The sequence below is a fragment of the Pygocentrus nattereri genome, chromosome 30 (assembly GCF_015220715.1).
Source record: "Pygocentrus nattereri isolate fPygNat1 chromosome 30, fPygNat1.pri, whole genome shotgun sequence".
In the NCBI taxonomy this organism is placed as follows: Eukaryota; Metazoa; Chordata; class Actinopteri; order Characiformes; family Serrasalmidae; genus Pygocentrus; species Pygocentrus nattereri.
In genome coordinates, this window is record NC_051240.1 from 12,444,356 (window position 1) to 12,466,792 (window position 22,437).

The 22,437-nt window shown below is 38.0% G+C and overlaps 1 protein-coding gene across 3 annotated transcripts in view; it reads left to right on the forward strand.

Annotated features, from left to right (window-relative positions):
- The window catches only part of atp7b (ATPase copper transporting beta), a 38,414-nt gene that overhangs the window by 4,728 nt on the left and 11,249 nt on the right, over positions 1-22,437 (forward strand). For all 3 annotated transcript variants that reach the window (XR_001858056.2, XM_017702227.2, XM_017702225.2), the window contains exons 2-11: positions 2,690-3,812; positions 8,466-8,708; positions 10,015-10,178; positions 11,016-11,177; positions 13,087-13,169; positions 13,912-14,095; positions 16,234-16,467; positions 18,487-18,578; positions 19,757-19,884; positions 20,947-21,101. Coding sequence is in view for 2 of the 3 variants with exons in the window: in XM_017702227.2 (XP_017557716.2) it covers positions 2,690-3,812; positions 8,466-8,708; positions 10,015-10,178; positions 11,016-11,177; positions 13,087-13,169; positions 13,912-14,095; positions 16,234-16,467; positions 18,487-18,578; positions 19,757-19,884; positions 20,947-21,101 (2,568 nt within the window). In the remaining variant the exon portion in view is untranslated. The remainder of the gene's footprint in view (positions 1-2,689; positions 3,813-8,465; positions 8,709-10,014; positions 10,179-11,015; positions 11,178-13,086; positions 13,170-13,911; positions 14,096-16,233; positions 16,468-18,486; positions 18,579-19,756; positions 19,885-20,946; positions 21,102-22,437) is intronic.

A 22,437-nucleotide genomic window follows, 5' to 3' on the forward strand; every position in this document is an offset into this window, starting at 1 on the left:
ATATAAGAGCAAATGAAAGTCTGTAAAGAGTCAAAGGGTCAAACAGGCAGATTACGATGACAGTGCAGTGACGACGTGTTGCCAGAAGAAGAGTAGATCTACTGATGAATCCCCTCATTTCAACATAGAACGCGTTCCCACAAGCAGTGAACCAGGACTGACTTGGAAGCGGACCAAGTCCTGCAATTTTTGCCAGTCCACAGTTCAGCTGTCTGTTGTGGACCTCAGTAAGAGTGGAGTATTCATAGATGCCAAAACAGCAAAGTAAATAAAAAAATCTGATGGGTCCACACCAAACAAGGCAGGTTCATCTGTGGCTGCCTTGTCTCAGACGGTGTCTCGAAAACTTTCTTCGATTCTTAAATATTAAGTTACTCTGTTCGCCACTTATATGACTTGAAGTGATGTTACTAGCCCACTACGAATAGTCAAGATTTACCCCTATTTTAAGATGATCAACATTACATATAATAACTTTGACACATGTAGGTTCATTGGCCATTTTGGATTGTAAAGAAACTTTATTTGCATTTTAGACACCACAACCTCTGGTTCCTATCCCCACCACTGTAAAGAAATCATTGTATGTTAACTTTATCTCTGACCTTAGTGGAGTTCCCCCTTTATGATGAGCTTTTAAAAGTAGACTATCGTGCTGAAACTGATCAAACATCCACAGGAAGAAATACACAGCCAACAGCATCATATGCCTAAGTGCTATTTCACGTTAGATTTGTTACACGATTGGATGTTTCCTTTTTTCCTCTGATATCAAATCCAGAATTTTCTGGTCTTATAAGCCTGATACTGATACCCATCAATTTTGATATCTCTAATTTAATTGTATTCTGTTGTGTTGGTTTAGTACTTGGACTGCTTTGCTGTTCCTTACATCTCTCAGTTTTGAGCATCAGCAAAGTATTTTGGACGGGGGCTGCCCAAAGGTGCTTGCGAGCAAGAGTTACCTTATTCCCAAAACCTCTTCCAGTGTGTGGTTGTTGAGGGGTTATAGTCCCAAAAGGCCTTCTAAAATCTTTTATCAGGCCCCTCATATGGTTGCTGACACACTTATATACCTACTACCCAATTTCTTAACAACATATGTCATCACTTAGCTTCCATCAGCGCAAATCTGATCACCGTGTGTCTCCTCCTTTTTCATAATGCAGCTCATTCTTGATAACCGTTCTCAAATGTATCCTTCACAGGATATATTAATTATTTATAATTACAAGAAAAACATAACTCACATAACAATAGTGAGTAAACAAGCAAATTACATTGTCATTTTTAATTTGTTTAAGTACATTTTTGTATTAATGTGTTTTGCCCTGAGGCCTATAAGAGCCTAGTTATGCCACTATACCCAGCTATGAAAGAAGATCAGTGTCACTGGGTTTGTGATATGTGAATCTGTGTGTGTTCCATGGAAGTCTGTCTGGTCTTGTCTCCTGGCTGCTCTTCACCTGCCTTATTTTTTATCTCTTCTATTCGGGCCAGCCTTCATAATGTTTTAGTTACGAGCCAATAACCCAGCATTTAGTGGAGGTGTCTTGAGAGTATGTGCTTTTATATTACTGCCCTTGTCTCCAACACTCAATATCCAACTAAAACACTTAGTCCTGGACTAAGCAATAACACCAGTAATAAGGTAGGTGTAATAAAATAGCCACTACCACATCTCATCTCATAGCATGGCCCCTTATAAGCTGGGATCATGTGATAAGTCAGATTTGCCCCGTGTATAATCTGCTCTTTGATGTCCTGGTGGTAAGGGACTTTAGCACTAATACCCCAGTGAGGTTGTGATTAGCCTGCGCTTATGCAGTGGCCCCAGATCAACACAAGTTCATTCAGTTCAGTTCATTCAGTGGACACCCAGCAATGCACCAGAACCATATACCAGAAACATATGCTGGCTTTGCTGGTCACCAGCCATGCTTGTCTAGGCTAGGTTGATGCATAATATGTTGCCACATCGTCCACTGAAGAGAAAATACCTTGTGTAGAAGATTATGGTTCTTTATCTGCATCTAGTGACACTTATTAGCTGTGCGAGCCTGTTAGTTCATCTGAAGAGGCCAACATGAAATCCCACTGATTTGCCTCAGCTATTTTTCAGTAATAAATAAGTTCTTCTTTGTGCTGCTGTTTTTGTGCAGCACCAGTGCTTTCACCTAAAGAGATAAGCCTACGCTACTCTTGACCAAAATGTATTTATTTTTTCTCATTGTTTGCCCTAGTGGAACCTGGTGACCAGCTAGACAGAACATTGAATCCTTCTTACAATCATACTCAAGCTTTCTTCCACTCCGCTCGGAACATTTTGTCTCTTTTTTGTAATCATCATCATTATCCAATTCTTATCTGAGTTCTAAAAAGAAGTTGTCACTTGTTGACATGTAAGCTATCACAGTGGGAATGTTAATGTTAATATTACAGCAAAGTCATTATTTCTAAGGCAGTTTGTTCTGTGTCCTACTAAATGACTGTTTTGTTAATAATGTGGGTATTTTTGAATATGTAAAAAATTCAACTGGTGTGGTTCATTGTTAAAAGACAAAAAAAAAAAAAAAACTTAAAGTGACCTTCTGAACAACATTTTTAGTGGACATGATGTGGCTGGGGGCACCGGGAAATGGGCAATGTCGACATGTTTTAAATTTGTTCATTCTCTCTATTTTTGCAGGAGAATGGAAGACCTCACGAGACATGGGCCTCCAAGAAACATGCCTTTGATAATCTGGCCTATGAGCCGAGCAGCCCCAGTGAACTCTCTCTGTCTCGGTTAACTCTCCTACTCAGTGGCTCTTCATCCCCAGAAAGTGCTCAGGCCCTCCACACATGGCTTTCTGCTCTCAGCGGTGTGGTGGCTGTATCTGTTCCTCAGGCTGGTGGGAAAGCTTGGATAGACTACCACCCGTCCACAGTTACAGCCCGAGAGATCCTACAGGAGATCCAGGGAATGGGGTATGGGGTCAGTGAAGTAACCAATGCTTTGTCCCATCCTGCACCGCCAAGGTTGGAGGAAAGCTTGGTGAGGATCAGGGTGGAAGGCATGACCTGCCACTCATGTGCACGCTCCATTGAGGGGCGCATTGGAGCTCTGAAAGGGGTTCTAGGTATCCAGGTGTCCTTAAGTGAGAGAGAAGCTGTTATTTGGTTTAACCCCTTAGACGTGAAGCCTGAGGAGTTGAGGGAACACGTTGAAGACATGGGCTTTGAGGCCTTTCTAAAAGACCCAGTCCTACTGCAGCCATCTCAAGCCGAATCTCTCCCAACTGAAGGGCTAGAGGTGAGGTTAGGTGTGGAAGGGATGCACTGTGGCTCATGCGTCAAGAACATCACAGAGAGCTTGTCTGGAATGTTGGGTGTCCAGGCGGTGCTTGTGTCGTTGGAAACCAAAACCGTGGGTTTGAAATATGATCCATCTCTGGTAACCTTGGACACAGTTAAAGGGGTGTTGGAGGGACTCCCTCCTTTGAATTTTAGGGTAACCCTTCCAGGTCAGAGTCCACAACTGTCTTTCCATGAGCCAAAGACTAACGGCTCAATACATTCTCAAAAATCCATATCTCATTCCATGGACAGCATTCCACTCCAGAAAGTGACAGTTGGAATAAAAGGAATGACTTGCCACTCTTGTGTGCAGTCTGTTGAAGGACTAATATCGCAGAAGGATGGTGTGCATTCCATCACAGTGTATCTGAAGGAAGAGAAGGGAATAATTACATTCGACCCCAATCTGACCCGTCCAGCAGAGCTCCGGGATGCCATTGAGGACATGGGGTTTGAAGCATACCTGCAACAAGGTAAAGTATACGCACCTACACCTATGTCCATTCATAACTGAACAGTGACACATGTCTGTACTCTCTCTGTACCACAATGGATTTGGACCAAAAATTGCAAAATTACATTTTGTTGATTAAAATGAATAAATCCTCTACAGAGAATACACTTCTCCACATTTTAGTGCACAATAACTGTTTATTTACTGAATGGGAAAAAATAAAAGATAAATTGTGGCAAAAGTTACGGTAATATGTTAAATTAAAAAAATGAACATAAACTGTGCAGTAAAGGAAAAATGCCATATTTAGGTTTTATGTTATTGTTACTTCAACCTTTTGTATATACCTGCATGCATCCATATTGAGTGAACAGTATGAGCCCCAGGAGGAGCCCCGTTATACATAGTCATTTTATTTAGTAATTGCACAATTGTTTCTTGACCAGTTATGTGTCATTGCATTAGTGGTTCATGCAAAAGACGGCTAAAAAATATAGAATTGATTCTAGATGTCACTTTTGCATCTAGAGTCTGTCACTGTTTCTGACAGCGTGAGCAGCAAAGAAATGTGAGAAAAGCAGTCCACTATAAAGCAGAAAATTAAGAAGAATACTTTTTCACAATTTATCAAAATGTCTGCATTATTATTGAGATGTAAATAAAGTCATTCGGAGTGGTTTGATGTGAAATGGAAATGAAGAGAAACATACCAAGTTTTGGTGATAGGAACCATGTCTGCAGCACAAATATACCACTTTATCTACTGTCCGAATCAGCAAACCAACACTTTATTCAGTTGGATCCAAACATCTGAGACCAGATAATAATCTGGGATTATTTTCCCATTTAAACTTGGGAATAAACAACAGAACATTTTAGGATTTTGTAAAAAGTCAAACAAAGTTATGAGAAGTAAAATGAAGAAATAATGAAGCTCCTGCAGTATTTCTAGGTCACTGTTCAAGTTTGAGTAAAATTTATATCTCGTACTGAAGCACATGTTCAGATGACTCTCAGGGTGATTGGATCTACTCTTTAAAGGCCTTTGCACTTGTGGAGTAACTGTGTCTGCTTGTCTGTATGCTGTCATTAAAGCAAAAGAAGGACATATCAAATACTAAGAAATTCTGAAATTCATATTAAAATTTCATTTGGATTGTTATTCAAACATTCAAACTTCTCTTCACATTTTATAATCTAAAGTAAAAGTGAGGTCTTTATTGATTACAGAGTGCGAAAGGCAGTAGCAGTATAAATACCAAAGTGTACAGATTAATATCTGAAAACTCATTGGGCAGTGCTTCACCTTTCAGCAGGTTAATGACCTGGAACATACGATTAACACAGCTATGGAGTTTTCAGATAAAAAGATATTGGTGACTAGCCAACTCACTTTTCATTTGCTGAAGATAAGAGTGAAGGCAAAAAGCATTACAAGCAGCAGAACATCATTCAGAGAACATACCCAGCACCCTCTGGTGTCTGTGAGTTACAGTCTTTAGAATCACAATTAATGTAAATGTAAAACAAAGGCTCAACATACTGTAAAGGTTCTTGGATGAACCCTTAAATTGCCATGGAATATTTACATTATCTGAAGGTTCTTTGAACCTTGGAAAATAGTTCTTTTGGAAACAGAAGATGCTCTTCTATGGCTCAAAGAACACTTTTTGTGGCAATGTTTTCAAGAGTGTGGATCAGGAGTGTCAAACTCATTTTAGGTAACAGGCCACATTACACAAACAACAGAGCCAATAATATCGACAGCACCTCATAAATGTACTTATCATCATTTATCAGAAATGTACTTTCTTAATTCACAAACTGACAGAACAAAAAGTCACTTACAAAACACGTTAGACAGACGAAAGTTAGTCAGCGTAACATAAAATGCTGATGATTGCAAAGGATTGCACACCATCCACTCCATTAAAACCACCTCCTTGTTCCTACAGTACATTGTCAATTTTATCAGCTCCACTTATCATATAGGAGCACTGTGTAGTTCTGCAATTACAGACTGTAGTCCATCAGTTTCTCAAAGCTCCCTTTTACGTTGTTCTTCAGTGGTCAGGACCCCCACAGAACCACCACAGATCAGGTATTATTTAGGTGGTGGATCATTCTCAGTGGTGGTGAGGTGTGTTAGTGTGTGCTGTGCTGGTGTGAGTGGATCAGACACATCAGTGATGCTGGAGTTTTTAAACACCTCAGTGTCGCTGCTGGACTGAGAATAGTCCACCAACCATAAACATCCAGCAACATTGTCCTGTGGGCAACGTCCTGTGACCACTGATGAAGGACTAGAGGATGACCAACACAAACCGTGCAGCAGCAGATGAGCTATCGTCTCTGACTTTACATCTACAAGGTGGACTGACAAGGTAGGAGTGTCTAATAGAGTGGACAGTGAGTGAACACAGTGTTTAAAAGCTTCAGCAGTACTGCTGTATGATCTATCACGTTTAGCTCACCTTAGAGTTGCACGTCCATAGTTTTGGCACTGAGCGATAAGTTTGGTCATCAGCAAAAATTAAATCAAAACTTTTACAGCTTCATGATTTAAAAAAAAAACAGCTCCACCCTCCAGATAAGCATGATTATCTATGTCGGGCATTATTCTCTCCTCAGTAACACCTTTTCATCTCTTAGCCTGACTAATGTACCATTAGCACTGTTCTCACTTTAGATTTGTTCAGAGTTAAAATCTTTATAATCTTCTTTGCTGAGGATTTTAACTCCAGCCATAATTGTATTATGTTTGATAACCCTGTTTTAGATGTGGATTTAGTTTAGTTAGATTAAAATTAGTTCAAATTAATTTCCCTTATCCTCTTTAACTCCTGGTTCCAAAACACACTTTGTCATATTCTTTACTTCATAACTTTCATATTTTATAAGCTTCATTCAGAAGGTGGGTGGCATATGAGAGCTGGAACTGTTGTCTTTCTGGTCAAGTAGATGGGTGATGTAATTTTAAAACTTTATAATAAAAGAAGCTGAACTCAGAATTTTTTGTTTTTTACTGAAAGTTGACCCATTTTTCCACAATTCTGAGCTATAACCTGGATCTCAGATGGTGTCTCTGCGGTGATATTCTCTGTAAAAAAATACTTTTCTGAAACAATAACAAGAGCATCTAATATTTTTGGCTTTCAGCTGTAAATTGTAAGCATATAGCGATATGTTTATGATCATAAACACATTCTCTGTTAATTTGAGGGGAACTTTTACAAAAAAACAAAACATTACAGTCATTTCATGCAGTTACTGAGTAGCTTGTCTTATGATTTGGGTAGGTAAATTCAGATGGAAAAAATAAAATATACCTACGAGCATAAAGGGAAATAACTGATTTCTGCATCAGTCATTCAGAGTGGTTTGATTTGAAAGGCTCTGTTTTAGAGCAACTTACCAAGAATTGTTCACAGTGGTAGTGATATAAACCAGATGTCTGAGGAGTTTCATGCATCTGAAAGCACATAAAGTTATTACATGAAATGGTCAAGATTATGCTGGCTGGTGCTTGAGGCGTACATTTTTTGAATAGTTTTCAGATGAGTTTTTGGTTTAAAATGCACTTTTTTATCAATTCATATTTGAGAGGTACATGCAGGGAAAATAGTCCTCAATAAAAGCTTTTTGTTTTCGATATAGCAAAGCTTTATCATCATCACATTACATATGAAACTCAGAACACACATTCAGTTGAGCTGGTTGTTTTGGTTTAGTAAATAAAAGTGCTGTAATTAGGCTGTAGACGTTGTGACCACTGGTTTCTGTCATCACCACTGTAAGGAAATCAGAGCCAGTAAGTTTCTCTACAATGAACCATTTTACATCAGACCACTGAATTGCTGTGGCCATCTTTATGATTAAATTACACAAAAAATTTTGTGCGATCGGTGTAATTTAATGTAACTGATTTAGCTGTCATGTGTAAGTCATGGCAACTTAATAAGTCAAAGCAAAACCTTCCCGTAAGTCTTTGAGTCAACTGTTGAGTTTCATTGACTGCTCTCCATGGTTGGGCAGTGTAAGCTCTAAGGCTCAGCACTTTCCATCATTTATCATTTCCTTCATTTATTTGCAGCCATTATTCTCCTGTTCTTTCATGCCAGTGGCTAAAACTCACATCACAAAGACAACGGTAAATGTTCAATGGGTGAAATCAGTCACTGGAGCTGGCACTTGTTTTATAAAACAAAAATGTAGCCTTTATTTTTAGGCTCATAGTCAGTGCAGTGTAGACGATTGCCTGATGAGCTTATCTGCCCCAGACTCCTCAGCCAACAGATTCTGAAGTGGCATAGGTTTCCGTGGTTACCGTTCAAATGGGCATTCTAGAATAACATGAAGTGTACTTGAATGACTCAGACCCAGACATGGCAACCTTTAAATGGCATGCAAGTGCCAAGAAATAGAGTGAGTGTCTAATCGGATTATAGCGGGCTTATATTACTTTCTCCCTCTCTCTCCCTCTCTCTGTGTTTCACTGGTGGGGCCGTTAGGATTAGTTCTCAGCAAGGCTGCGCCGTAAATTTAGTGCTGAGTTAAGAGATTACAGAAATGACTTTCTTCACAGTTTAATTCCTAGTAAGTAATTATTGTGGTTGCAGGTAGGAGTTCACATGTGTGCTTCACTAACATCTTTGCTGTCTTTCCATTTAAGATTCTGGCCAAAGTAGCCATGTCAGGGGTCAGGGGTCACACAGAAGCATGTCCTCTCACCCTAAGAACCTGACCCCGCCGGCAGTCAGACCCCAAACCTCCAAGTCTCAGGCAGCTTCAGTGAATTCAGCAAAAACAGGAGTTCCTGAAGAGGAGAAGACCAGGAAGTGCTTTGTCCATGTAACGGGGATGACCTGCGCTTCATGTGTGGCCAATATTGAGAGAAGCCTGCTCAAACATAAAGGTGCCTGTACTAGTATGTGCACAACCACTCAAACACTTTGGAATCCATATTTTCATTCACATACCAGCAGTCTGCTAGTTATTAGGAACATTTTTTAGATATGTCCAGAATTCTGACCAGCACTGTTTCTAAAATGACTGAGAAAGCTGTATAACGTTGAGAATTATGTATTGGCCTTTATGAAAACAGTAACTCGAAATATGGTTTTACATGGTCCTTATCATGTTGAGACCTTAATCTTACTGTAGACAATACAGTGTAGTGTGTCTTTTACAGCTTAATGATGTTCTATATGGTGCTCCAATAAAACCATCGTTTGTTGTGGGACTGTAACATAGTGTGTTTACACTGTGGGGAAAGTAGGGCTGTAGTTATGACCGCCTTTGTTAAGTCCAAGACTATAACTAGTCAAGATCAAGTCTAAACTTAGTCTAAATGGCTCAGAGACCACGACTGAGATAAAATGAGAGTGAGACAAAGTCAAGATTGAGTCCAAATGAGAGTGAGACAGAGTCTAGAATGAGTCCAGATGAGATCAAGAACCTAGTCCAAATGAGAATGAGACAGGGTTCAGACTGAGTCCAAATGAGACCAAGAGTCTAGACTGACTATAATGAGAGCAAGAATCTAGACTGAGTCCAAATGACAGTGACACAGGGTTCAGACTGCGACCAAATGAGAGTTATGCAGGGTTCAGTCTAAGTCCAGATGAGAGCAAGAGTCTAGACTGCATCCAAGTGAGAGTGAGACAGGGTTCAGACTGAGTCCCAATGAGAGTGAGACAGGGTTCACACTGAGTCCAAATGAGAGCAAGAATCTAGATTGAGAAAAAAATGAGAGTGAGACAGGGTTCAGACTAAATCCAGATGAGAGCAACAGTCTAGACTGAGTCCAAATGAGAGTGAGATAGGGTTCAGTCTAAGTCCAGATGAGAGCAAGAATCTAGACTGAGTCCAAAAGAGAGTGAGACAGGGTTCAGACTGAGTCCAGATGACAGCAAGAGTCTAGACTGAGTCCAAGTAAGAGTGAGACAGGCTTCAGACTAAATCCAGATGAGAGCAACAGTCTAGACTGAGTCCAAAAGAGAGTGAGACAGGGTTCAGACTGAGTCCAAATGAGAGCAAAAGTCTAGACTGAGACCAAATGAGATTGAAACAGGGTTTAGACTGAGTCCCAATGAGAGCAGTAATGGGTCAAGACAGAGTCCAAAGTTATTAATGTGTGATTCCAGACTTGTAAACAATCTCTTAGTGTGTGTTTTTGTGTTTCTTTGCATCTCTTAATAAGTGTTTGCTTGTGTTTGTAGGGATTAAATCTGTTCTGGTAGCACTAATGGCGGGTAAAGCAGAGATAAAGTACGACCCAGATGATGCGGATCCAGCTCAGATCATCAAGCTCATCTCCAGCCTGGGCTTTGGAGCGTCGCTAATGGAAGAGAGTGCAGTTAGTGATGGTGTTCTGGACCTTTCTGTGAGTTTGCTCCAAGTGTTGTTTAGAGTGGTTTAATATATTGCCCAAATGGGAACTTTAGCTGCAGTTATATGAGCGTATATCAAAATGTTATAGAGTAGAGATATAACAGTACGAAGAGGAAATTCAGCTGACACAGTATGAAACACTTAAGGTTGTGCTGTATGGACACTGGTGTGTGGTCATAAACATGAGAAAAATGATCTTATTATTTGTTATTAGCAAGACAATACTAACACAAAACTTGACAAACAATATATATTTACTTTCCAGCAACCTTGAGTGTATTATTGCATAATTAATAATTAGTGTGTAACACTACCGCTCTACCACTGCAGAATCCCTATCACATTGTAAGGTTTAAAAAGTGTTGGCCTACTTTAAAATATATTCTGGTACAGGTGACTGATTACCTTGTAAAATGTAATCTGTTAGATAATCTAGAGGATTACTATGTTAAAATGACATAATCTTTTAACTTTCTTTTGTAAATGCACATGTAAATACATGATACGACAGAAGACAAACCAAGTGACATTTATTGAAAGTTACTAAGTTACTAACTGTGCGGTCAGATTGGCTGCTGCTATGCCAACTACAGAAATAACAGAGATTGGTGTTGTGAATATCAGCTCTGAAAATTCATAAAAATTGAAGAACAAATAAAATAAAGTTATTTTAAAGTAACAGTTGTATCCTATTTTAACAGTTTATCCTTTCAGTTTTTGGATCTTGATTATGTGATGTTGTCACATGTATTCTGTTTGTACCCAAGTCTGGTTGAAACTGACTGCAGTCTAACGCGCTGTAAATGCTGCTGTTCTGGTTCCGGTCCAGGTGACGGGTATGACGTGTGCTTCTTGCGTCCATAACATCGAGAACAAACTCCTCAGAACAAAGGGCATTCTAGAGGCCACTGTTGCCTTGGCAACCAGCAAGGCTCACGTGAAGTTCGACCCAGATTTGGTTGGAGCCCGTGACATCATTAGAATTGTTGAGGTATATGGAGCTACCCACTGTGCTGGTGAAATACCAAACGTGCTTGCCGAGGGCTTCCAGATCCCTGTTTTAAATGAAATATGTACATTTCTCAGTTAATGGTGTGATTGAACCAGGATGAATGATGGACCATCGTGTCTTTTATGTTTTAAATAAAACAGCTAATGTTACTCAACTGTAGTTATGTGTAATTAAGGTACAATTAAGAAAACAATAATGAATGTTATTTAATTAAGAAATTGAGGAAGAGAATGCGTCATGAGAAAGACACCAGTAAACAGCTAGGGTGTAAATTGCTAATGAGGCATAATGGTGGAATTTCAACTGTATCAATGTTGTTTGTTACTATGGATTATAATAATATTTAACCCCTTAAAATCCCTGGCTTACTACATACTAAGGCTTAGTATTCAGTTCACTTCACAGACGCTTCTATGCACATGAAGCTGAGCTATTCTTAGGTTATAGATGTGTGTAATAGAACTTTTGGACTTTGGACTTTGGTCTTTCATCAGTAGAATTCAATCCAAGGCGCCACAGCCGTTCACGGCAGGTAGGCCAGTAGAGCATAATCAGCCCATGCTGTCCCACTATCATTTGATGCTAGCCAACACGGGCTAGCCTTCATCCTCCCATTTTGCCAGCATTGTGTGGAGGGGATTAAAGTTAAATTATTTAATTATTTAAGCTAAATGCACTTGTTTTCCACAGTTGTTAGCTTTTACAGTCATATGCAACAAACTAATTTGAATTGGTTGCATTTTCATCAGCTATCTTTATAAACTAAATGAAAATAAATGAAATTGCATTTAGTGATGCATATCATGAATATGGATGGTTCAAACTTCTAACGCAGAGGTCACTAATAGGTGGCTCCAGAGTCTGGCCCCAGACGTTGTCCTATGCGGACCTGAACCTATAACTAATTAACTATGGAGAATTATTTAATTTTGACAGGATGGTGCTATTTTACGTGGCATAACTTTTCTAGCCTATACAGTAGCTTTAGAGGCCCGGGGAACTCACAGACCAATCGCTTATGTTGTAAATATGACATGTGACGCTACTCAGCCAATCAAATCTGTACATTAGAATGAGCACTGAGTCTTGAGTGAGTGACACACACATACACACATGTTAGGGATAATGAGAGACACAGTCAGAGAAGAAAGTGAGTCAGAGGGAAGTTATTTTACATGATGTGCTCTAAGAAGAGGAATATTACTCAATTGTACTTAATTTGTTTTGACATTCAGTTGTTGACTACATAAGATGATGCAGCTAGACATTATGATTTGACATTATGATGTTCTGGACCTTTGCTTGAGGATATTCTCTCTAACTAGACCTTACTGAATTTTAATTAAAGACCCTTGTTCCAACGGGTGCTGTAACACCTTTAGAGGGCAGCAGTGAGGAATGTTTGTTTAAGATTGAGCTGTTTGTGTAATGAGTTGGGAAGCCAGATAGCTAATAGCCAGTTTGCCCACCTTAGGCTTGCACTTTAATAGTTGCATACAGTGAATAAAAAAGGCAATTCAATTGCTAATCATGGTTATTTATTGTGGTTGTTTATTGTGCCAGGACTAAATTGGCCATGACCAAACTCTGAGAATAATGTGGTAAAAAAATGACAAAACATTATTCACATGCTAAATGTTTTGAAGTCATAACTATATATTCAGAGCTTTTTTTAATAATTCTGAATCATAGCAAAATAGTCAAATTGAATCATAGTGAAATGTAAAATTTCATGATGCACTTATGCGAGAGAACTGGATTTTAAAAATTGCAATTGAAATCTGTGTAATTAGATTTAATTGTCAGAGATTTATGACCATAGTGAACAGTCATGCGCGCTGTCTTTCTTTCTCTCTCTCTATCTATCTCTCTGTTTTTCTACCTATAGGGTCTGGGCTTCGGGGTGTCATTGATAAAGAACGATGGCTTAAGAAAAAATGAAGGCTTGGATCACCAGGAGGAGATACGGCAGCAAGTTATCTCTTGTTGTTTCCACCTCTGTCTCTGTCGTAGCAACATCAATCAAATAAACACATTGAGTGTGCTAGCATGCACTTAATGATCCGATAACTGCAGAAAATCAGATTTTGTCAGTAGTCCAATCAACACGTTTACATGCACTTGAGTAAATGCACAGTGAAAGTAAAACTCAAACTTCATACCTTACATTTTTAAAACATTGTGCCACATTAGCTAAAAATATGAACATACATCATCTGAAAGTTGAAGAGTATTTAAATCCTTCATTTTGCCTTTCAAAAGTGTTTTGCTGCCAATTCGCAGCAGTGCTGCTTACTTATTTCCTGTATCGCTGTCTGATCTTGTGCATTTGCAGACTGAAAAATCCAAAAGAAATCAGAGTAAGAGTTAATATGCACTGACAAATCAGATTACTGAGCTAAAAGCCAGCTCTCTTTATCAGATTTCGCAATCAGATTTCTATATTGGTGTATGGTGTTTACATTACATGCCATTGGAATAATCAGATAACTGCAGAAATCAGATAATGATTGGATTATTGAGTACACGTAAATGCCCTCAAAGACAGATTCCAAACAATAAAACCTCTCAGCTGGATTTAGTGCTGTTCTGAGCTGTGTAATGCTGGAACTCAAATGAAGGCCCAGATATAGAGTGTGAAATGAAATGTTCCCATATATTGAATGACTTCAATGAGAGTGAGTTGATTTAGCTGTTTTTGCTTTGTCTGCAGGTGGAAGCACTCGTTCCTCTTCAGTCTGGTGTTTGGTGTCCCAGTGATGGGGCTGATGATCTATATGATGGTGATGGACAGCCAACACTCAGAACATGGAGGCTCCATGCCAGAGGAGCAGAACGTCCTGCCTGGACTTTCCATCCTCAACCTGGCCTTCTTCCTGCTCTGCACACCTGTTCAGGTACTACTGTTGTCTCAGGAGATGGTGTAGTTTGATAAACATAATTAGTTCTTACTTGTAGCTCATAGGAAATTTTTTTTTTTTAGAAATTTTCAATCATGAAATGTTATAATTAAATATTATAAACTGGACCCTAACCGTATTTTTTCAATATTTTAAGTAGTGAGCAATAAGTTATTAAATGATATATAGCATCATAAACCCCATTCATCCCTGTTCTTCTGCCCCAGTCTCCTCAACCTCGTTCCTCCTTAGCTCTTGTTAATCCCCCTTGTTAGCCCCTTTGTTATGCCCACCTGTGTTTTTTTAAAGATGATTCATGAACCAACAGTTGGCGTGTAAAAAGATTTCCAGAAACACGGTCACATGGGTTTGACAAGAGTGAGGGCGACTCATTCTCCCCTTATACAGACAATAGAGACCCAAGTCTCTATTCTGCCTGGTTTAAACTTCAGTGAATAATTTCCTCTCATTAAAAAAAACAGTGAACTTGTGGCTATTTTTGTGATTGCATGGGCTTTGTGAGTATGTTGAACCTAAACACATATTTTCTGATGAACGTTTTAAGAAAAAACTTAAATTTTTAAACTGGGATTGTTCAGCCAGCTGCTGTGTTTTTCTGCACAATTTGTTGCTGATGCCCCGGGGGTGGGGTGAAGTGGATGGGACCAGGCTTAAACAGAAATGAGTTGTATCACTTTTTGCCCCATTGACTTGAATAGGCATGCACCGCCTTGATTTACGTTATACATGATGTATTCTTTTATTTGTAATCTTGTGCCATAAATACACCTCGTCCTAAAAGCAGACGTTCCCATTATAATCAGTGAAGCTGTCTTCACCAGCTGTGTGTGTCAGACCACGATGCTCTGCTCTGTTATTAATGAAGCCTCCTTTGTATTTTTGAAACATTGCACTGATGTTCTATCTCAACAGCAATCCTGCGGTTAAGCCTGACATTTTTCATCAAAAGAGAAATTAATGCATGAGAGATGTATCCTGTATTTTTTGTATAAGGGTATTAAGTGACATTGGACAGTTTACAGGGAAATTACTAGTAGTAATTAAAAGTAGTAATACAAGTGTTTTGTGTTATCTGCTACTGATGCATTTAAACATGTTACACAAATGGAAAATGTGTAGCTAAAATGTCCTAATCTTTAAAATGCCCTCTTAAGGTGTATTTTCATTGAAAAATAGACCCACTCCTAATTTATGATGGTATATAAAGGTATTACCTGATAGACTCATAGTTTGTTACAGTTGACTGGAAGTGCATAGTTAATGTGTCCAGTGTAAACACCATGACGGCTTTGTGCTATATGTATGGTGTGTATTTATTGTTATTGTGATAAATTACGTTATAATACGCTTTCCTGGGCATACTTAAAGACAGTACTTAAAGGAGACCCATTATGCTCATTTTCAGTATTCATAATTTTGGGGTTTACTAGAATAGACTTATATGCTTTAGTGTTTCAAAACACCTTATTTTTCTCATACTGTACATCTCTATGCTGTGTGTTGTGTGAAGGTGTGTCAAACTTGAGATTATGTCATCTTGTAACAAAGGAAAAGGGCTGAAATTCCAGCGAGGCATTTCAGGCAGCTAAGAAAAGTGATTTCTGGGGAAGAGAGTTTCCTTTGGTGTGTACAGCTTTGCAACTTTGCAGACTGCTTACATGCACTAAAAGCTATATAACAAACTGAAGGAATGGGGAAGCATAATATTTTCCATGTAAAGAGCTCTGATCATTTATCATCCTTATAAAAAACAGCATAATTAATCTTAATTATTTGGATTAAGTGCTGTGAAACATTGAGTACAAATCATTGTTTTAATATTTCTTAATATTTTTAATACAGGTTCTTTTTATGTCTGTTCTGACTTATCAAAAAAATAAATATTGATGCATGTCATCTATCGTAAAATATTTTTGCTATATTGCCCACCCCTTGTAATTATCATTGCAATAACTTTACAGGTATATTCTTGCCATATAAGTGCTTATTAGTGAGATATTTTGCAAATATTTCACATTATTGCCAAAATGGGTTGCTGTAAATGCAGTAATTTATATTGCAAAAATATTTTAAATGAAAAAGTTTCTCCCTCTTTTTGTCTCTCATCGCTTCAGATCTTTGGAGGTCGATACTTCTACATCCAGGCCTACCGTTCTCTGAGGCATGGGGTGGCTAACATGGATGTGCTCATCGTCCTGGCCACCACTATCTCATATGTGTACTCGTGCATTGTGCTGTTGGTAGCCATGATTGAGGGGGCCAAGCAAAGTCCAGTCACGTTTTTTGATACGCCTCCTATGCTGTTTGTGTTCATTGCCCTCGGACGCTGGCTGGAACACATTGCCAAGGTAAAATAAAAATATGCTGGAACTCGTGGAAATCATGTCACTAGAAATAATGATATGGAGCTGCGCCAGATTTCAGATTTTAGCATGTAGTGAAATGAGATTTTTATAAATTGTGTATGTTGCTTACATGATCTAAGATCAAACCTGCATGGTCTTTGAGAATTAGGAATAGAACTGAAGGTTGGGTTATTTGTATGGCTTCTAGTTTGATATTAGAATTGCAGATGTTACACTACAAGTTGACTTTATCAAGGCATGTACACCACTAAATAACCAATGGACTTTGAGGCACAACCCTTCAAGCTCTCGCTCAGAGCAAGAAACTGCTTGCATGTTGAAGCTGTACTAGTCTTTATCTGCTACATGCACATTAGAGCTGCACAGTATGGGCAAAATGCCAGACACTTGAACCTTCAATGTCTTGCCAAAAATGAACCTGCATTATGTTAAACAAAATGATTGTTTGTTGGTTTTGATTAATGAAAAACTCAAATTCACACGGACAATTACAGCGCACAATAAAATCTCTTGTTTTCCTTGCAATATATGTAGTGCAAAGGGCAGTATTGCAATAATGATCTGCAAACAACACATTATGCAGCCCTATTATACTAGCATGATGCCAAACAGTGCAGATGCATTATATGGAATGAGATGACGAGGCTCATGTCATGAAGAGAGTGGAATTCTCCTTACTTTTTATAAATAAAAGAGCTTGATGTTGAGGCTTCTTGATTATGGCAAAAATCATAATCATGATTATTTTGGTCAGTATTGAAATCACAATTATTCAACAAGATTACTCTTTAAAATATCAATATCATTAATAGCACTTATTAAACTTAAAAAAACTTTGTATTTCTTTTTTTATATGTATTTTTAAAATATATTAATAAAGTGAAAATGGTAAATAAAATAATGAAATAAAAAACAAACAAAAATGAATGTAAAAAATTATAAATAAATAATATATAAATACATGTAAACATTTAAAAAATAATATAAAAATAAGAAATAAAAATAAATAAGATCGCCATCGCTCAGCCCTTCTTGATGTAGTATGTAAAGACTGTTAAAGATTCATTCGATCACCATTAACTTATACAGTCCATATAACCTGTTTTGAATTCATTGTTTTTGTGATGTCAGCTCATTTAAGCTAAAGTTTCAGCCTGGAGTGCTTTATGAATGAGGCACAGTATAAGGCAGCCAATCAGAACACAGGATATTTACCACATTAAAGACTTTTTAATGCTAAAAGAAATTGGGAAATGGTCATGTAAAAATGACTTATAAATAATTTTGATATGTAAATGCATTTTAGAGAAAAAGAAAATACAAGCCCCTAAAAAATGATGCAACATGCAAAAGCAAAAGTGTGAGGAAGTGACAGAAAAGTCACCCCACATTGTTATGTTACAGCATAAAAACATCCTTTATAGGCATCATCTGATGGCTTACAGCATTTTATTGCACAGTATGTGCTGAAGCTGACACTAATGCAAAGCAAAAGACTAATATACTGTATTACCCAGTATAAAAATATATATGACATCAGGATGAGTCATCCTCTGTTTCTATTGGCTGTCGCTCCAGGCTGTCCTCACTGTTGAGCTCTGTCTAGGGTTAAAGTCATGCTTTCTTATCTCTGCCCAGTCATGCTACTAGCTTGCTTGCAACACGTTGCAAAGATACCACAATGCTGTAAAGGCTTGCACTGATTTCTTTGGTAAAGCTCAGAGTTGTAGAGCCTGTGTTTGCTCTCTTAGCTGGATCAGTAATCAGTAATTATAGAGTCAAACCCTAAAGTGCCCTGTATATTTTTTTCTCACAGTAAGGTCAAACTAATAAATTCAGAAAGCAGCTTTGTTATTGCTGCTGTGCAGGAAAATGGGGATTATTTTAAGATGAAAATTCACCTAAAAGAAAATATTAAGCCTGTAAAATGTTAATCATTAAATAAATTGTGTTGGTTGAAGCTTCCTTCTCGCTGTGAAGTATGCTTTCATGTCCTTGTAGGATAAGACGTCAGAGGCGTTGGCCAAGCTCATGTCCCTCCAGGCCACAGATGCCACAATAGTGACACTAGGCCATGGCAACTCCATAATCAGGTATGAACTGTGCCTATGCTATCATGCAGCTGAGGCACTGCTAAAAATGGCCAGACAGTGCTGGAGGTAGAAAATCTTGCGTAAGAGTGCAGCATCTGCATCATTAGTAAATGCAACCAGCTGAGATCAAACCCATGACCTTCTGGGTCACAGTGAAATTCTCCCCCTGACTATGTGCTGTGTTTTGGCAGGCTGTGATGATACTGCTATGCTAAGATTGCACACTGTACTTTGAAGTATCAGGAGAAGGCAAAAACATTTGAACTTTTATTGTAAGTTAATGTGAGAATTTATTCCAAGTGATTCCGAGTCCGAGTACTTCTATTGCTTCAGTCATCATGAAATTTTCACTCAGCGTAAAGAGCAGCTGCTGGGTTTAAATGTTGTAGAAAAATGAAAATGGACAGCGACAATACAGTTGTGTGCAAAAGTTTGGGCGTCCCTGGTAAAATTACATGTTTTGTTTTGCTAAGTGAAAATATGTTCCTTTGCACAGAAAACACTCCTGCACATTTTAATGCACAATTACTGTCCATTAGCTAAATTTGACATATTATGAGAAATAAAAATAAATGTGGCCTGTGTAAAAGTTTTTTGTTTCCCCACTGTGACACAACCAATAAACTGTGCACTAAAATGGCATATTTAAATTCCCTGTAGTACATGTGTTAACTTGTTTTCACTTTGTCACAAATTGTGTGACTTTTTATGTTGTTTTTTCTGGTATGTTAAATTTAGCATATACACCATGATAGTTCATTAAAATGTGCTGAAGTTTGTTCTCTGTAGAATATATTTTTACTCAGTTTACCTCATATAAAGCCCTCTAGGCAGCTAGTTAAGCAGCTACAATGATTTCTTTTTAATTCCCTATAATTTGACCTGTTACCAGTTGCACCTTTAGATTAATCAATGAATTGAACATAATTATCAAAATACTTGACTGCTAAAGTAATCTTTTGTCACAACCCTAATGACGGCCTATTTTCTATGTAGCCCTTTCATTATATGCAACCATAAGTAATTGAACATTGGCTGCTCTACAGTAATGTAAATTAAAATATGTTAACTAATGTACTAATTGCATTGGTTCATGTGCATTTGTTGCTGGGTTAATTCTTGTGTGCAATATGTGGAGTTAAATTTCTTATTACTTAATTTTGTACGTTTCTCCTAAGTGAGGAGCAGGTCTCTGTGGAGCTGGTGCAGAGAGGAGACGTGGTGAAGGTTGTACCTGGAGGAAAGTTCCCTGTCGATGGTAAAGTGATTGAGGGAAGCTCCATGGCTGATGAATCTCTTATCACAGGTAACAGGTTTTAGGTGACATGGTAGCCACTAGCCAGCCACTGGCCAACTGCATTAAAATGTAATAACATAATTGCATAATTATATTATCTAGTTTTACTCAGCAATAGTAACATTGCAAATACAGTTATATTTGATTTACAGTGTGTATTGATGGGTTTGCGTCTACATGTCCACATTTTCCCCTTCTGTTTCGATCCCAAATAATAGCAAAAAAAAAACTATACACAACAGTAACTTTTTACCAAATTCAGATCATTCTATAAAATCTTCTCCTCAACTTATCTGCACTTAGCACACAATTTCTTTGTCTGTTTCAGTGATTTACGAGTGAGCAATCAAGCAGATGTGCTGTGGGGAGCTAGAAGGGTCATATTTGATTAAAATGATCAAATGAATTATTTTATTCTTTTATTCTCTTGGGATATAAACAAATATTTCTTGAGGTTAGTTTACCAACAGTTCATTCTTTTTGCTGGTGTATTGCTGTTATCAGGGTTACTTCAGATCAACTTCTTGATATGAAATTAAGTAGTTGCTTATGTCCCCAAAGCCACAAGTAATTTTTCATTTATTTTGATTCTGTTTATTTTGTTAATCATGATATTGGCAGATATTTTATGATGAAGATATTTTATGATGATTTAGTTTCCTTTGTTTTTTTATGTATTGATTATCATAACCATTTTATTGTTTGAAGTTAATTGATATTTTATCTTTATTCCTGGAGAATTTGTTAAACTTAAGTGTTAGTTCATTTTCATTGCATATATAATTCTAGGATGGGTGTAAATGTTGGCCCCTTAAGTAGGATTTTGCTTAAAACTCTCAAATGTTCTGAAATGACCCTGGCTTATATCTCAGTATGTCACATAGGCACAAAATGAAACGTCTACTTCAAACATATATGACTAGACTATATTTCTAGTCATATAATTAGAAGTATAATCAGAAGGGGCTTTGTATCTCATTTAATTATGTACTAATGTAGAGTTGAAGCATTAGACTCATGGTAGATTATGAACAGTGTTGTTTATCTGTAAGTGTGTGTGTGTTGTTGCAGGAGAGCCGATGCCAGTGCGGAAGAAGCCAGGCAGCTGTGTGATCGCTGGCTCTATTAATGCTCATGGAGCGCTGTTGGTGGAGGCCACACACGTAGGAGCAGATACTACGCTCTGCCAGATAGTTCGACTGGTGGAGGAGGCACAGACATCAAAGGTAACACGCACATATTCATATGTTCACACATACAAAACACACATGCACATTCACATATAAAGGCAGTGAGGGGAATCAAGTCATTTTGAAGTACTTTGGTTCATTTTTGGCCTATTTCTCTCAGCAAAGCGTCTTCAGTTCCTGGCAAGGTTCGCTCAGATGGACTCCCAGGTCACAAATCCTTCATAAATTTTCAGTGGGATTCAAGTAAGGAGACTTGGTTGCCTTCACAGTATCTTTTAGAAACCAGTCTTGAGTTATTTTGGTTACATGTTTGAGGTCATTGTCTCATTGAAACTTGTAATGCTGACGAGCTGAATTGTCTGATCAGAGTACATTGTTCCAGTAGAGTTCTCATTTATCCAAATACTTGTGTGCAAATTTTAGATGCAAATCTTGGTATTTAGCAGAGGTGCTTTGCTTGGACTGTAGGAACAGTGATTGCTGTGCAGTTCAGTGGTTATTGTTCTCTGTGTAACTGGTTTTCCTGCTGCCTTTAGGTCGCAATTCGAGTGACCTTCTTTATCAGCAGTCTGGGACCATGTTGTGAAATCTTGCGTGGCGCACCTGTCCTAGGATGAATAGTTGTGGTTCCATGAACTTTCCTCTTGCAAATTGTCAAACATGGTTATAAGAAATAAGTCATAACATGTGTGTCATTTAGAGTCAATATATGCACTAGAAGTATATTAATAAAAAAATACTTGCTTCTTCTCACTGTACATATACACAGCTTTGAGCTTTATCAAGGACAAATGGATTTAGGTAATAGGCTACACACATAGACTACAGAGTACATTACACATACACACATGCATTCATGCATGTTGTACCCAGGGATGGCAAAACAAATCTAAATGCATTTTGTATTTTATAAAAACAAACATATGTTTCCAACAGGCATGATAACATTTTAATGGGGTTGTTTGGCAAACTGCTTAACCTTATGCACTAAATGTGCATTTTTACTTTTACATTACATTTATTTGTTCATTCAATACACACAAGAATTGGAGCTCCCATTCGTCCCCAGCAACCTGTAGAGTGCTCCTTCTCCTAATCAAAGGCAGCTGGGACTAATTGGAGAAAGAGCACAGACATTGGTAAAAAGAGGCTCTCTGAGCCAAAGTGGACAGAGGGGACCTTGGCTGGAGAGCTGTGAGAGAAGATGTTGTGCCTTAGGAGGCTTTATTTCAGATAGTCCCAGACTAGAAATAAAATATAATTTTAAAAACTGTGATGTTCTTGGGTTCATGTTTAATGTTACAGCCATTGTAACCCTTTGTAGGCTGACACCTAAATATTTATATTTTACATAAACACAATTTGTTTATCA